This window comes from Typopeltis vanoorti, chromosome 2, assembly GCF_054136105.1.
Source record: "Typopeltis vanoorti isolate ZY-2024b chromosome 2, IOZ_Tvanoo_1.0, whole genome shotgun sequence".
Taxonomy (NCBI): Eukaryota; Metazoa; Arthropoda; class Arachnida; order Uropygi; family Thelyphonidae; genus Typopeltis; species Typopeltis vanoorti.
This window is the reverse complement of record NC_143550.1, coordinates 27,806,721-27,823,395: the sequence shown is the minus strand read 5'-3', so window position 1 is coordinate 27,823,395 and position 16,675 is coordinate 27,806,721. Positions and strand designations below refer to the sequence as shown.

The 16,675-nt window shown below is 35.6% G+C and overlaps 1 protein-coding gene across 2 annotated transcripts in view; it reads left to right on the top strand.

Moving 5' to 3' along the window:
- Positions 1-10,583, top strand: part of Pfrx (6-phosphofructo-2-kinase/fructose-2,6-biphosphatase) — a 512,820-nt gene extending 502,237 nt beyond the window's left edge. Inside the window, exon 13 of one of the 2 annotated variants that reach the window (XR_016549397.1) lies at positions 10,402-10,422. Coding sequence is in view for 1 of the 2 variants with exons in the window: in XM_090404174.1 (XP_090260300.1) it covers positions 10,402-10,461 (60 nt within the window). In the remaining variant the exon portion in view is untranslated. Of the gene's footprint in view, positions 1-10,401 lie in introns of both variants that reach the window. The other variant, XM_090404174.1, reaches the window with a different exon arrangement.
- The last annotated feature ends 6,092 nt before the right edge of the window (positions 10,584-16,675 follow it).

Below are 16,675 nucleotides of genomic sequence, written 5' to 3'. Positions count from 1 at the left end.
ACATTCCTCAGCCACCTGAACAAACAACATGAACACGTACAATTTACTATCGAAATTGAAAATCAGAACTCGCTCCTGTTCGTGGATACACTGGTCACATGTCTTCCCTCATGCAGTCTATCCTTCATAGTTTACCGCAAACCGACACATACTGGCCAATATATACATGCTAACTCATATCACTACCCATCGCAAAAATTTGGAGTTATTAACACCCTTAAAAACAGAGCTATAACAATTTGTTCTAATCAACAAGCTCTTAAACAAGAATTAAAGATTATTAGCAACACATTTATAAATAATGGCTATAACAAAAAAAAAAAATTATTAATGAAGTTCTTCATCAAACTTCAGCGATAAAGAATATAGATTACAGTAAAACCATAGCCATCCCATACATTAAAGGGTTATCAGAAAAAAATCAATAGAATCCTACACCATTTTAATCTCAATGCCACCTTTAAACCACCTATAAAATTAAAAGACATATTCAACTCCTCTAAGGATCCTCCCCTCCCATTGGCACATCCTGGAGTTTACTGCATCTACTGCACCTGTAACTTACCTCATATTGGTGAAACTGGACGTGCAATCCCTATACATAAAAAAGAACACAAAAGACACATTAAATATAACAATTTTGGTGAAGCAGGCCTCTCAGATCATGCTCCCAACACCCTACACCAAATTGATTGGGAAAGTACCTGCTCTTTACATCATACAAAAACTTTGTATGAAAGAAAATTTAAAGAAACCTGTGAAATTTTGATTAACCACCCTAATCTGAACTATAATGGTGGCATAAAAATTCCAAGAATTTGGATGGCTCATGTTCAGCCTATTTAGTATCTAGCATACTTTAAGCAATTTTCAGCTTTTATTGGAAACGATTGCATACCAATTGGTTAAAATTTATATATATATATATGTATAATCACAGTTTTTTTTTAAATTTATATATATATAAACATGTTGCTCTCCAGCCCAATTAAATTTTGTAACCTAATAGATAATAATAATAGGACTCTAGCTTTGATGTAGTACAGGTTTTTTTTTTTTTTTTCACCAGAGGTCAGGCCAATAATTGTTGTGACGGTTGGTCAGTAACTTTAGCAACCCATGTAGATTGTAGTGCAGCTTGTTTCTCTGTATATATGTGTATGCTCCAGATGATGACCTTGATATGAAGGTTGAAACGTCGAATATTCATTTTGGTTTATATTAAACTAAAGTTTTGCTCTAACACGGTAGTTGTCTCCATAATTTTCCATAATGGTGGAAATTTATGGAGCAAAGGTTTTCCATAATGGTGCAAAGAAGATTTGGAAGAACTTATTATGAAAGTTAAAGAAGAAAGTGCTAAATATGGCCGCCTTAAACTTAACCTCAAAAAGACAAAAGTTATGGCAATATGTGAACTTAATGATTTTGAAGTAGATGGGGAGAAAATGGAATCAGTTAACAATTTTGTGCTCCTAGGATTCCGAATTGATAAAGATGGGTACTGTACTGAAGAAGATCATTTTGTTTAATTTGAGCCTTGGGTCTGGGTCAGTCCCAAGGGGGTGGAAAGAGCGGAAAATAGTTCCGCTGCACAAAGGTGGTTCCAAGGCTGCTGTTGAAAATTACCGGCCAATCAGCATAACAGAGATCATTATCAAGGTCTTAGAGAAAATAGTCAAGAGGAAAATACAAGATTGGATAGAAGAAAATGGGATACTGTATCGGGGACAGCATGGTTTTGTGAAGGGTAAGTCATGCCTCAGAAACTTGCTCACGTATTATAACACAGTGACGGCTGAACTGGATAAGGATAATGGGTTTACAGTGATTCTACTGGACCTTGCAAAGGCCTTTGACAGGATACCACATGGAATTCTAATCAGTAAATTGCAGCATATGGGGACGGACATAGGGTTGGTGAGATGGATAGGAGGGTGGTTGACGGAGAGATATCAGAGAGTGGTTTACTCAGGAATAGAGTGCACAAGACGGCCTGTGACTAGTGGTGTGCCACAAGGATCTGTTCTTGGACCACTGCTGTTTAATTTGTTCATTAATGATATAGGAAAGGATCTGAGAGAAACAGTTAATTTGTTTGCGGATGATGCGAAGTTGGGTAGGGCAATAGTGAATGCAGATGACGTCAAAATTTTGCAGGATGATTTGGATAGATTGGAGGTCTGGGCTAAGGAGAATGGATGTCAATTTAATGTGGCAAAATGTAAGGTTATGCATTTTGGGGTGAAAAGATTGGCAGCAGTTTACTGCATTAGTGGAACTGTGCTCCAGGAAATTGATGAGGCACGAGATTTAGGAGTTTTGGTGGATAAGGAATTGAAATTTAGGGGACACATTGCAAAAGTGGCCAAATCAGCTCATCAAATCGCTTGGTTGCTGAAGAATACGTTGACAAGCAGGTTATTGTTCCTCTGTATCAAGCCTTGATAAGACCTCATCTCAACTACTGTGCCCAGATTTGGTCACCTAGGTTTCTTTTTGATGGGGAGGAGGTGGAGAGGATCCAGAGGCGAGTGACCAAGATGATAGCAGGTCTGTGGAATGAACCTTATGAGAACAGGTTGAGGATTTGTGGGTTGCAAAAATTGGTTAATAGGCGGAGGAGGAGAGAGATGATTGAGACATTCAAATTACTGAAGGGTTTCTATAAAATTAATTCAGAAGATATTTTTGAGAACAGGGCTGGTTGTGGGAGGACTAGGGGACATCCATGGAAACTGGGCAAAAGTGTGGTTAGTAAAGGTGTTAGAGTTGGGTTCTTTACTTTTAGAGTAGTGAATGAGTGGAATGCGCTCCCTGAGTCTGTGGTGGATGCTGTGACAGTGAATGAGTTTAAGGCGAGGTATGATAGATACTGTGTGAATGTCGAATAGTTGTGATGAATATGATTTGGGGCCTCCCACGATGAGTCTAATGACTCCCTGGAGTTGCCCGTAATAATAGTAATAATAATAATAATTATTACTCATAAAGAAAGCAATGACAAATTTAAGCAAGATCTTTAAAGATAAAGATATTAGCCTCGCAACAAAAATAAGAATCGTGAAAGCAATGATATTCTCTGTGGCATTGTATGGATGTGAAAGTTGGACCCTGAGAAAGAGTGAAAGAAGGAAGATAGATGCATTTGAGTTTTGAGATGCTTATTAAGAATTTTACTCTGGAGAGAGACTTGTGACATAATTAGGAATTATAGACACGTTAACACAAGAATATTTTAATATTTGCCAAATATTTCAGTCTGAAACTAACAGACTATCTTCAGTGGCTATATAGGAACAGAACTTTTATCTACCTAAAATCCACAAGACAGATATTCCTCTTTGTCCTATTGTGGACTGTATTGATTCACCTACTTATTGCATAGTCAAATATTTAGTGAAATTATTGAAATCAAAAAAAGGGGTCCTCAACATGTGTTGTTTCGGCAGTAATCCCATAAATAATTTAAAAAATAAATTTCGACTTGAAGCAGTGCAACATAAAATTCAAACATTGCAGGCGAATTTGTTTGTGAGCGCGGCAGAAGAATACACCGTTACGCGCTTTTTTTTTTGGGAGAGGTGGCGTTGCTTGGGTCCCAGTATAGACTCTTTGGGTACTGCTTGCTTTGTTTACATCCACTCTCTCACTTTTGTGTTTGTGTTTTTTGTGACTTTTTACCCTTCAGTATGGCTCTGAAACGTAAGGCAGACTCTTCTGATGGCAATGTGTCGAAGAAAAGGAAAGCCATTACATTAGAAGTGAAATTAGACATTATTAAAAGGGCAAAAAAGGGAGAAATGGCAACAAACATCGGCCGCACGTTGAACTTAAGTCGTACCACAGTCGGGACCATTATCAAGGATAAAGTTTGCATCCTTGAACACGTGAAAGGATTGGTGCCCATGAAATCGACTGTGATTATGAAAAAAACATAGTAGGCTCATGATTGAGATGGAAAGGCTTCTTGTTCTTTGGCTGGAAGGCCAGCATTAACGCCGTATCCCAATTAGCCTCATGTTAATTCAAGAAAAGGGGAAAAGATTGTTTGAGGCATTGAAAAGTGAAAGGGGGAAACGAGTGCAGGTGTAGAGTTTAATGCTAGTAAAGGTTGGTTTATGCAGTTTAAGGCTCGGGGCAATTTACATAACCTTAAAGTGCAAGGTGAAGCTAGTGGTGATGATAAAGCAGTTGGTGAGTTTCTTGAGGAGTTGGCTGAGATAATAAGGGAGGGGGGGGGGTTACAGTGCTCAACAAGTGTTTAATGTGGATGAGACAGGCCTATTTTGGAAATGTGTGCCTAATCGTACCTATATCGCCAATGAGGAGAAGGCAAGGAGAGACTGACTTTGCTTCTTGGGGCTAATGCTGCTGGCGGCTTAAAACTGAAGCCCTTGTTGGTCTGTCAGGCTGAAAATCCAAAGGCACTAAAGGGCATTTGGAAGGGTTAACTGTCTGTCATCTTGAGGTCCAATAAGAAGGCATGGGTGACACTTCAAATCTTCGAGGACTGGCTTACCAACCATTTTGTGCCAGAAGTTCAGAGGTACTGTACAGCCAAGCCCTTTAAGGCATTGTTAGTGCTAGACAATGTCCCTGGTCATCCTGCCCACTTGGATGACTTTCACCCTACTGTTAAGGTGGTTTACCTTCCACCAAACACCACAGCCCTTTTGCAGCCTATGGACCAGGGTGTTATTGCTTCCTTTACGGCCTACTACCTCTGCAAGACATTTGCTATGGCTTTCAGGGCAACTGAAAAAGACAGGAACTTAACCCTCAAAGACTTTTGGAAATCGTATAGCATTTATAATGCCATACAAAACATTGAGCATGCTTGGGATGAAGTGAAGCAGACAGCTTTGAATGGTGTGTGGAAAAACTGTGTCCCCAGTTTGTGAATGATTTCCATGGCTATGAGGAGACAGTTGAGGCTTTCACAGAGAAGTTGTTGCCCCTGGGGAAGCAGATGAATTTGGAAGTTGAGGCTGAAGGTGTCACAGAGCTTCTGGCATCTCATGGGGAGGAGTTGTCAGCAGAAGACCTCATTCAGTTAGAGAAGCAGCTGATTGAAGAGGAGGAAACAATTCCAACCCCTGAACCCAGGAGATTCACCATCAAGGGCTTGGCAGAAGGTTTTGCCCTCATTGAGGATGGGCTGGCCAAGTTTCAGGCTGAGGAATCCCAACACTGCTAGGTACACAAAGGTCTTCTGAGGGGTTATGGATTACCTGCAGTGTTATAGGGAGATATATGAGGAGAAGAGGATGGTATCATTCCAGACTAGCCTGGAATGTTTTTTCGCGAAGGTAGAGAGGCCTGCAGCAGGTGCTGGTACTTCAACTGTCTCTTCAGTTCCTCTTCCAGCCTCCCCATCTTCTTCAGTTGCACCTTCTGCGTGTCCTGCCTCTCCAGCTTCCTCCTCCTCCTTCCATTAAGTCAGTCTCTCCCTCCTTGCAAACACCCCTTCCAAGGTGCAAGCCAACCACAGGATAAAAGGTAAAGAATTGTTTTCATTTTTTTTTTTTTTTAAATCACCTGTACAGATTGTACAGTTTCATTTGTCGTTTTTGGGATTGTTCTCATTTTTATGTTTGTTTTTTTATTACAGTTTCATTTTTGTCATTTTTCTGTACTATACAGTAATTATGTTCTCCCTTTCATTTTCCTATGTCCTAGTTCTGTTTCTTGATATATACATATGACTTTAGGGTGTTTTAGGTTAGGTAAGTAACTTAGGCGCTATGGTAATTCTGACTTGCATCGAAAACTGCCTTACGTCTGTCCGTAGGAACGGATCTCCGTTGTAACTTGAGGACCCCCCCCCCCTGTATAGGCAAATCATGCTCTTTTTTGAAAAACTCTTCGGATTTCCTAAATAAATTAAAAAATATCTCATTACAAACCTACTTATCTTATGGTAAGCTTTGATGTAGAATCTCTATATGCTAATGTACCTCTCAAAGAAATTTTACAATTACTTACTGACATCTTCCCACAAGATATAAAATTATTTGATTTAGTGATGCACTCTGGATATTTCTTGTGTCAAAACAAATTCTACAACCAAGTAGAAGGAACGGTCATGAGAAATCCACTTTCACCTGGCCAACTTTTATTTGGAACATCTAGAAGACATCCTGTTTTCATCTATACTCCCTCAACCATCCTTTTCGGTGAGATATATAGATGACATCTTTTCAGTGTGACCTCATAACAGAGATTCCTTACCTTCCTTTTTTGCCAGAATCAATTCCTTACATCCTCGTGTTAAGTTTACCATGGAGATTGAAAAAGCCAAGTTATCCTTTTTAGACATCCTCATTCGTTCACTTTCAGGTATTCTAACAACAGTTTACAGAAAACCCACTTTCACTGGACTTTATATTCTCAAACAATCTGCTCATCATCCTTATCAAAAAAACAGGAATCATAAAATGTTTAATCCTACGAGCTAGAACTAATTGTTCTACTCCTCGTGAATTACAAAAAGAACTTTCAACTATCAAACATTACATGAAATTAAATGGTTTCTCAAAAAAAAGTACAGAACATCTGTTAGATTCCTACAATCCAATCCAGAACAACAAAGAATCAATACCTTGAGTTCCAATTCCATATATTTCCGGTATTTCAGAACCAATTTCAAGAATTCTGAAGAAATATGATTTAACAGCCACTTATATACTAATTAACAAAATATCCACCTATTTCCCCTCTTCTAAAGATAAACGCTCAACTATGCCTCTGCCTAGTGTGTAGCAAGTTCCTTGTAACTGCAATCTGTCCTATTTTGAACAAACAGGACACTATAGAAAAAAAGAATTCAAGAACATCAATCATACATTCTGCACAACAAATCCGATAAGTCTGGATTGGCTCAGCGCAGGATAGAGACAAGCCACAACATCCTCTGGTCCAAGACTCGCCTTCTACACAGATGTCGCTATAAATTTGAATGCTTATTCAAAGAGAATGCTGAGGCCTTACTTCAATGCCCTAACTTGAATCAAAATGACTGTATATCCTTATCAAAAATATGGGAAAGTTTAATCAGGATAACACATTAAAAAAATATTTTTTTTTTAATTGAGAGTTTTAATTTCTAATGTTATTTATAAATTAAGATTATTATATGAAATTGTGAATTAATACCTATAATTTAATCATCACTCTGATGAAATTTTTTCCTCTCTTTAATGCTTAGCAATGTAATATCATGCACCTTGTTCTACTTTTGAATGATCAATTGTTAGTATTCCACCTTGTTAAAAACTGTTCCTATGTAGCCACTAAAGATAGTCTGTTAGTTTCAGACTGAAATATTTGGCAAATATGTTAATGTGTCTATAATTCCTGTTTATTAAGAATACCATTAACTGCAAAGCAAACCAATAAATCAGTCATGGACAAAATAAAGCCAGATTGCTCCCTCAAAACTATGGTCATCAAGCAAAAATTGTCATACTTCGAACATATTAAGCATCTGGAGAAGATGATGATACTTGCTAAAGTTGATGGAAGCAGGAGACGAAGGCCAAGAATTAGATGGGTGGATGGAGTTAAAGAAGCAACTGGAATGCACCTGGAAATTCTGAAAGATATGTCTAGGGACAGATCTGAATGGAGAGCATATATTCATAGAATCACCAGGAGTCAAAAATGACCCAATGGAACATAACACACACACACACTGTATTTAATTTGCGTAGATCTAGAAAAAGCATATGACAAAATACCAAGAGAAAAGTTGTTCAGAATGCTATAGTTATATGGTGTGAATGGAAAATTATATCAAGCAATGCTTAATGTATCTTTGAGTTGAAAGTCAGCAGATACAGTTTGATGTTAAATTAGGTGCGAGACACACATTATCTTCATTGTTATTCATCATCTATATGGATCACATTTATAAAGGATAATGATATTAAACTTGATTACAAAATGAGAGATGTTAATCTCAGCTCTTTACTTTATGCAGATGATGTCATACTTCTAAATAAACCCAACTAAAGCCTTCTGTATTCCCTGACTAAATTGAATAATTGCTGTAATAAATTTTGTATGAAAATCAGCAATACAAAAAAGAAAAATAGGTAGAAACATCGAAAACATCAACTGCATTCTGAATAAGCAACTATAGGAGGAATAAAACACTCCAGCTATCTGAGCACAATTTTTAGTGAAGATGGCAAATTAAATATGGAAATATAACAAAATTAGCAAAGCTGGTGTAGGAAGTCAACTGGATAAATTTTTAAGGAATAAAAGAGAAATTAGTCAAAACACTAAACCAGCTGATACAAGACAGTGTTAAACCAATTTTAACTTAAGTATCTGAGATCTGGGTTAGAAATAAAACAATTGATCATCAACTGGAGACAACAGAATGAGTTCTGACTCATTCTGTTGTCTCCAGGAGATTGTCATCTGCATTTTTAATATGATACTGATATTGTCATCTGTATCATATTAAAAATGAGGATATTATGAAAGAATTTGATGTTCAGGAATGTGTAAGCTGAGCTAATCTCAGGCGGTATGAAATACAAGTGCTGATAATGTTGAAATCTTGACAAATAACAGACTGATCTGGAGGAAAATCGTTAATAGGAAATTTGTAATGATATAACTTTTTCATTTAGAGCTATCATAATAAGAATTTGATTATGATAAAAATTATAATCAGTAGCAATTTGCAGGAGAGAACTTTTTAATTTTTGGTTTCATTACATTGTCAATTGATAAATAAATAAAATGTTAGAACTGTACTTAGTTATTATATATAACTTATATCAATCAAAAAAGCTTGTTATCATCATCGAGTTTGGGAAATAAATAAATGGACACGACATTGAACATTATACAAATTGATCAAAACTTCAAGAATATAAATATTGATCTCTTAGCTTCAATAATACCTAAATTCCTAGACATGACGTGATTTCTCTATAATAAAGTTATCCTTTAGATAACTTGGGGGGGGGGGGGTTATTGATGACAACCAAAGAGAATAGAAGTTCAATTGCAGGCCAGTGAAAATAGAGATAACACATTGGATGAAGGAAATGGAATTTATGCAGTTACTAATGGATAATTACCAGACAACATGTGATGGAATATACTGGGGGTTTGAGAGTGCTCGATCTAGTAACTGCATATGAGAATTTGTCTATTACCAATATGACCATGTTGCCACCAATTGGTGAGATTTATCATATGGTCTTGACCTGGGAATTGATTAAATATGCGGAATTTTTTCAGTTAAGATGGGGGGGGGGTATATGTGGAATTACAGGGCTAGTAAGTACAATAAGCTTAGGAGATTGCTTGAATTAGTGGAGTAATGGAATTTGAAGGGAGTAATGGCAGACTACAAATCTAGAGTCAGGAGAGTAAATCAAGTGGGAGTTAAATGGATGAATATCATTAAGCTAGAGCTGCAAAAAAGAAAAAATTGTGGAGGGAATTCAAGGAGAAAGGTAGCTAGCAGGCACATGAGCAGTACAGAGCACTGTACTGCTCATGTGCAGTACAGAGCACAGGCCAGAAGGGTAACCAAAGTGGTAAGAAAGGCAAAAAGCAGAGTATGAAAGGAAATTAGCATGCAGGCCAAAGATAATCCCAAACAGTTCTTTTGATCTGCTGCAAGTAAAAGAAAGTGATTTTAATGAATGCTGATCAGTGGTAGGGAGGAAACTGAATCAATCAAAATACTGTCTGACCAGAGAGGCGAGAGCCCTTGCTGACACAGTGCCAAGAAGAGTCAGTTCATGTTGAAGAGGAGAAAGGAATAAGGCGATGTACAAATTCATCACCAACGTCCAAAATCATGCGTTTTATATGTAAAATTTTCGAACTGTTGCACAAGCAATATTTAGATATTTATATTATCTAAATCTGGTCTGCTATCAATACTCTGCTTTGCTGTCACATAATGTGTTCTTTCCACATTCACTCTCGAAACGTTTATTACACAGTCACGCAACAGTTTCATTCTCCTTCCACAAATTTTTCAACTTTTGCAATGAGTGCATCTCACAAATTTCGCTCACCCAACAAAAGATGTCTTGGTCACTGTTGTTCTGCTACACATAGGTGCCATACAAACAATATGTAGTTGAAGGAAATATACACGTTACGACTAAATAACTCAGTCTATCTTGCACACTTAGAAGACAAATAAATGCAATTAACTGACTCAGTATTATTAGCAAAAATTTGAAAAATGACTTATCTTTCTGCAGCATTATGAATCAACATTTACCAAATATCCTAGAACCCAAACTTTCTATGATGAATGGTGTTATAGAATGTTTCAGTTGACTGTAGGCTTTGATTTCTTGATAATGATCTTGCACACAAATTAAATAAATGGTGTTGTGTTTTTTCTTCCAGAATTGTGAACCACATCGATCTCGAGAAGATGCTCTTAAAACTGTTCCTCCACATATCTAGGCACACAAGTATAAATTGCAGTATTCGTGCATAGGTCTAATTAGTAACTCTTTATGCCGCAAGTGAATTATATATATTTTTGAGAATTGGTATTTTACTCTTAATGATGTAAATTTCATTTTAATTATAATTATATATCCTTTACCATGATTTTATATTAATACAGAGATTATTATGATGGATTCCTTGTAATTTATACTTAATATCTATAAATATTTTGTGAAAATATTTACAATTTGCATGGAATGTTAACCTTTTTCAAAAAGTTTTGTTAGAGAATGAACATCCACTGTGATTTCATTAGAATGTATTTTTAATAATGGAATTTTGTTATCATTACTGATACAAAGTATTTTTAAGTGAATTGTAGTGAATAACTCTTTCCTGAAACTGCCACTTTTTAATTGCCTCTTTATAGGGTAAGATTACAGCTGGTCCCCTTTTAAATTTCAGATATTCTGCAGGATAGTAATATAAGTAAAAAAAGACATTCCACTCTGAAACCTGTAATTTATGCCTTCCAGGAAAAAATAAAGATCACGTAAATTTTAATATCTCTCACTCCTCTAAAGAAAACTTAGCAAGCATTATTACATTTCTTTTCATGCATGTATAATTCTGTGTGTGTCATGGTGGAATGCACTACCCAAACTATTTTGATCTTTACTGAGGTCTGTCTTGATAGCAGAAAAGTTTTAAAATTATGTCTTATCCCTAATTTATTGTATTGTAATCATATGTTACACTATTATGTATGTGGGAAATATGACTTTTGCTATTGAGATAGCTTTCAGTATCTTTATCTTCATAGATCTGACCTCCACTGATAAGACCTCAAGCTAAGGTTGAAGCTGACTGCTCTGTGTAGTGTCTCTTGCCATAATGCATGGCATTATACATGGCTGAGAAGGCAGTGTATTATGCATTATTATTATTATTATTTGACACCTCCAGGGAGTCCAAAGACTCATCGAGGGAGATGAGAGACAATCTTCTATATATAGAAGATTATGTCTCATCTCATCTCATCTTCTATACGAGCAGCATAGTTGATGTTTTGCACACAAAATATCTTCAACAAATCTCTGTGTGTGTGTGTGTGTGTGTGTGTGTATATATATATATATATATATATAAAGCTGAAAAAAAAGATAACTTGGATGATATGTTTGATTAGCCCACATTAGTAGACATTTTGGTCTTGCTCTCAACTGACATTCCAAATCTTACCAAAAGTGCTCAATTTAAACTATGCTGGTTAGTCTAATCTCTTTGTTTCCATTTTAGCAAATCACTGCAACCCTTGCATTGTGACATGGTGCATTTTCATCTTGAATCTTAGGTCATTTCATAGTGTCCAGAATGTCAGTTTAATATTCTTTTTTTTCAGGCACTATAAAGTATAAGGGGGTCCTCATCCAAACCAGAAGTAGTACTACTTACTATAATACTAATGCCATCATATTTTGGATGGGACAGTGTATTGGTAAACAGTATTTTCCGAAAACTGCCATATCTTAAATACCCATCTAATTTGAAAAACATGATCTTTTCTGCTACCATTCATAGCAAGATCTACACTCAAGCATGGTGTGGAATGACGTTTGGCTGATACTCAGAAGTCCATGAAAACTGATGTGTGGAGTTCAACACAATGTTCAGACACAAACATCTGTGGTAATACAGATGTTGAATTTTTCTCAACCAGGATTTGAACACCAACTCTTTTCAGCTCCTTTGTACTTCTGAGTTTTATGACTAATATGCCAACATCTATGATAACATCTCAGTAGAAATCTTAACTTTGTAAATCTCCACATCTATTTTTTTTTTTTTTTTTTTTTTTTTTTTTTTTACACATCTACAATCATTGAATATGCATTCATTTATCCTTCACCTTGCTATGCCACTTTGGAGAAAGTAGGTGGTACAATTTTTGCAACATAGTATTATTACAGTTAGTATTGTGTTCAGAATGGAATTTTGTATATCAGCTATTCATAAAGTAATCTCTTGAATATATAACAAAATTTAAATGTAAAAAAAAAAAAAAAATTTAAGTATGTGGAAGAGTCACTAGTGTAAAATGTTACAAACGACAAGTCTGCACATAAAGACTAAAGGAAGGATTTTAATTGGCATAGTTGTTTGCACAGGTGAAAAAAAAAATTGCTTCTTACATCATCAGTAATATAATTTGTGTTTGTTTTTCCTTTTCTTTGCTTTCATACATTGAGTAGTCAGTTTATAAAAGCTACTCACTAATAACACAAGTTGGGACATCAATTCCACAAGGTTCTGGAAACACTCTACAAGTCTCCTACCACAGGTAACATGAATTCCTGTATTTCCATTAGATTTGCTGGATGTGGGTCCGTCTCACATCTTGTTTCAGCACATTCAAAGATGATCAACAGGACTGAGATCAGATTAATAGAGGAGGCCTGTCCACTGAAGTGAAGTTGCTATTATACTTCTGTAACCATTACTAGACAAGATGTAATGTTATTTTTTTAGAAGCATCCACCATACAGAAATGGATGGATGTACTTGGTTGGCAACTGTGTTCTGATAGGCTAGCCCCAGAGTGTCAAGAAAGCATGCTCAGGACCATGATCCGATGTCACTGCCCTATACTGTTATGCCCTAGTGTGATGGATTAATGGCTCCATATTGTTGCAAAATAGTTTTGTATAACCTTTAAGTTTGACATCCAATGCTAATGCTTGTTTTTGTTGAAAAGGCATGGCACTTGAATGGTTAATGATCGTCTATTGTGATATCTTATTCAGAACAGTACATGATGCATTTTTATACATTTCCTTTAAGTCTCTAGATCGTAGTCATTTGTTGATCTCATTTTCTATTGCATTTTACATTCCTGCCACACCTTCATTCACCTTTCACTGATGTGAAACTGTTTCCATCCGCATGATTGACTTAATGTTTTCTGTTTATCATGTTATTCTCAGTATACCTCAAATTTGGTTGCATGTGGCCAACCTATCAGCAAACAGTTTACAAGATATTCTTACCATTGGATATTCTTACAATCTTCCACTGTCATCTCCACTCACAGTCACTAGGGTTGCAGCTTCTGTTAAATCACACACAGCATCTTTTATAAGCAGTCCGTTGCCTAATTCGAGGTCTAATTAATGAGAGTTCAGTATTTTGCTTTATTGGCAGTGCAAGTGGATTTTTTTATATTTTTTTAATGTGAATCCCACCATACATAGTATTAGTGCTCTGAGTGGACTGAGCATTAGATAATCTGGAAATTCTGCCTTTAGACCAAACATGAAACTTTTATCTTCAAAAAACTATACGTGTGGTGGAATTTGAACCAGAGATTGTTAGCTGGAGAGCAGATATTCAGTAATGCAGATATCAGCTCAGCCCACTCAATCAGGCTGGCAAACTGCAGATATACTGCAATCCAATATTTTGGAATTTATTTGTTATAAAACAACAGCATAGGATTATCTGGGACCTATAAAAAATTAAGCCAACTGCTATATATCCAAGTGCAGTAGTAGTTGTCTGTACCTGAATGCAGAAAGTTCTATTCAATAATAGTGATCCAGATTTTTTTTTTTTTTTTTTTTTTATTCCCCTGCACAGAATTAATTTCAGGATGCAATTTAAGTTTCAGAAATTTACATAACTTGTTCCTTGCTTTTTCAAAGCTCAAGTACTTTGTGCTTCAGTGCTTAAAAAAAATCTCTTTTCTTGAGGGGATGCAAATATCTAAACAAAGTTTAATATATTTTATAACTTCTTGTCTTTCTTAATAGGGATGAATTAGTCAAAAAAAGAAATTTCTCTCCTAATCAAATAACCTAAATTTATTTACTTCAAACACAGTTCAGCACATAATCATATTAATGGTATTTGATATACATATATTTTAATGCTGATTACTCAGGCATTTTGTAAATATGAATGTAAGAAGTAAGAATGCCACTTAGTATTAATATCTCAGAATGATAGTCTATAATGATGATTTATCAGCTTTGCAGAATAGCATTCATACTTAGTAGGAAGTTTGGTACAAATAGTTTTATATCACTTTTAATGGGCAAATGCATAATCATTAAGATACCAAAATTTCTCTCATTTCAACCAAAAGCAAATGGCTTACCAAAATTTAGTAAGAATCTTAAATATCACATACATCTAACAGTGCTGTTTATATGCATACAGATAGATCGACAATTAATTCATAGATGAAGATGATTACAAAATGCACCTAAGCTAAGTCTACATTAATGCAAAAAAAAAAAAAAAAAACTAGAATAGATGTTAATGAAATTTGTTATTTTTGCATAGTAATTGAATGAAATGCAAAAATTTTGATCAGGAAATCGAGTTATTTGTCATCCCCCATTGCCATCGACTATTGTTAATAGCTTCTCTATAGCCAGTTCACCAGTATTCTCTCCAAAGATATATTTTGCCATACTGATTGTTTAAAAGTGCAATCCATTTTATCTTATAAATTTTTGTGTACCTAAATGATTTCATGCTTTGTATATTATGTTACATAGTAAGAAAGTATTCCTTAAGTGGAATACTTTGTTATAATATGTGGTAAGATTCTGTTAGACAAGGTTTGGCAGACAAATTAAGAATGTACATCTTCAGTTCAGCTCTGTCATATCTTGAATAGCAAAATGATTAATTTAACTCTCTCACCACTCAGATGTAGAAAAGTTTAAGTGTTAGCAATTCATTAGGATTTTTTTAACTATTTCACTACTGAGAGTATAGAAGCTAGCCACACTCACTCATCTTGCCGTGTATTCTTTTATAATTTAAATTATAAAATTACATGTAAAGGTAAATTTAAGCTATTTTTTAAGTTATGTTTTGAATTCAAGGTTAACCAAAACTGTAACATAAATCGTTGAATTGGATTTAAACGGTATTGATACAACAAACACAGATTGATAAGAAAATAACTATTTATTAACTTAAAAGCTAATATTTCGTTGGTATTATATCCAGCATCTTCAGAGCACACAAACAAAGTTTGTTACAATTGCAAAACAACTACAATTCAGTGTAACAGTGGGGCTAGTATAAGTAATTGCAGCGTGCACCACAAGACTAAAGTCCTAATACGGCGGCATCTAAGTTATAAAAAAAAAAAAAAATAGTAGTCCTTGAAACTTTTGAAAAATAGTAATCCAAAGTTTGAAAAACATAAAATTAAAATAAATAAATATTAATTTGATCTTAGGATGACTGTCTCCCAAATCTTTGATAGATTTATACAGCTATACTTGTTAAGGTTTGGAATATGTTTTAAGGCTTCTGTTGATTCCAGGAACAAGCTCTCTGACTTGTAGAAGCTTCTGTGCAGTACTTTTGTTTTTTTCCAATCGATCCTGTGTGCTGGGGTATCCAAAGCATGGTCTGCCAGACCCGACTTGCCATAACGAAAGTGCCGGATATATTTTTTGTGTTCAGTCTGTCCATAGGTAGTAGGCTCGATGACAAGAACAGGGCACTTCATAGACTCCTGGATGTGATAAAGGAGTGAATCTGTCCTTAGGTGAACGGATGAGAGTTGCCAATTTCACATAAAGTTTAAATGTAGTGCGTTCCTTATCATTTTTGGTTTATAGAAAACCCACAGATACAGGGAGATATTTACACAAGCAATCACACCATCACCCTTCTCAACAATATAGTATCTTAAAAACACTAACCCATAAAGCTAGAGCAATCTGCTCCAATGACATTGCTCTTTCACTGCTGAACTTTCTCACCTGCGCCATATCTTTCTAACCAATGACTGTAATCCCCATAAGATAAATAAAATACGAAATGCTACCCAGAAATCCCCTCCCCCCCACCTATCTACCACAGAAGACTACAACAAAACTATCACCATCCCGTACATTAAGGCACATCTGAAAAAATATCTAGGGTGCTTAACAAACACCAACTACGCACTGTATTTAAACCTTATGTGAAATTGGCAATTCTCGTCCATTCACCTAAGGACAGATTCACTCCTTTATCACGTCCAGGAGTCTATGAAGTGCTCTGTTCTTGTCATCAAGCCTACAACGGACAGACAGGAAGAACTGTGAACATCTGCCTCAGTGAACACAAAAAATATATCCAGCACTTTCGTTATGGCAAGTCGGGTCTGGCAGACAATGCTTTGGATACCCCAGCACAGAGGATCAATTGGAAAAAA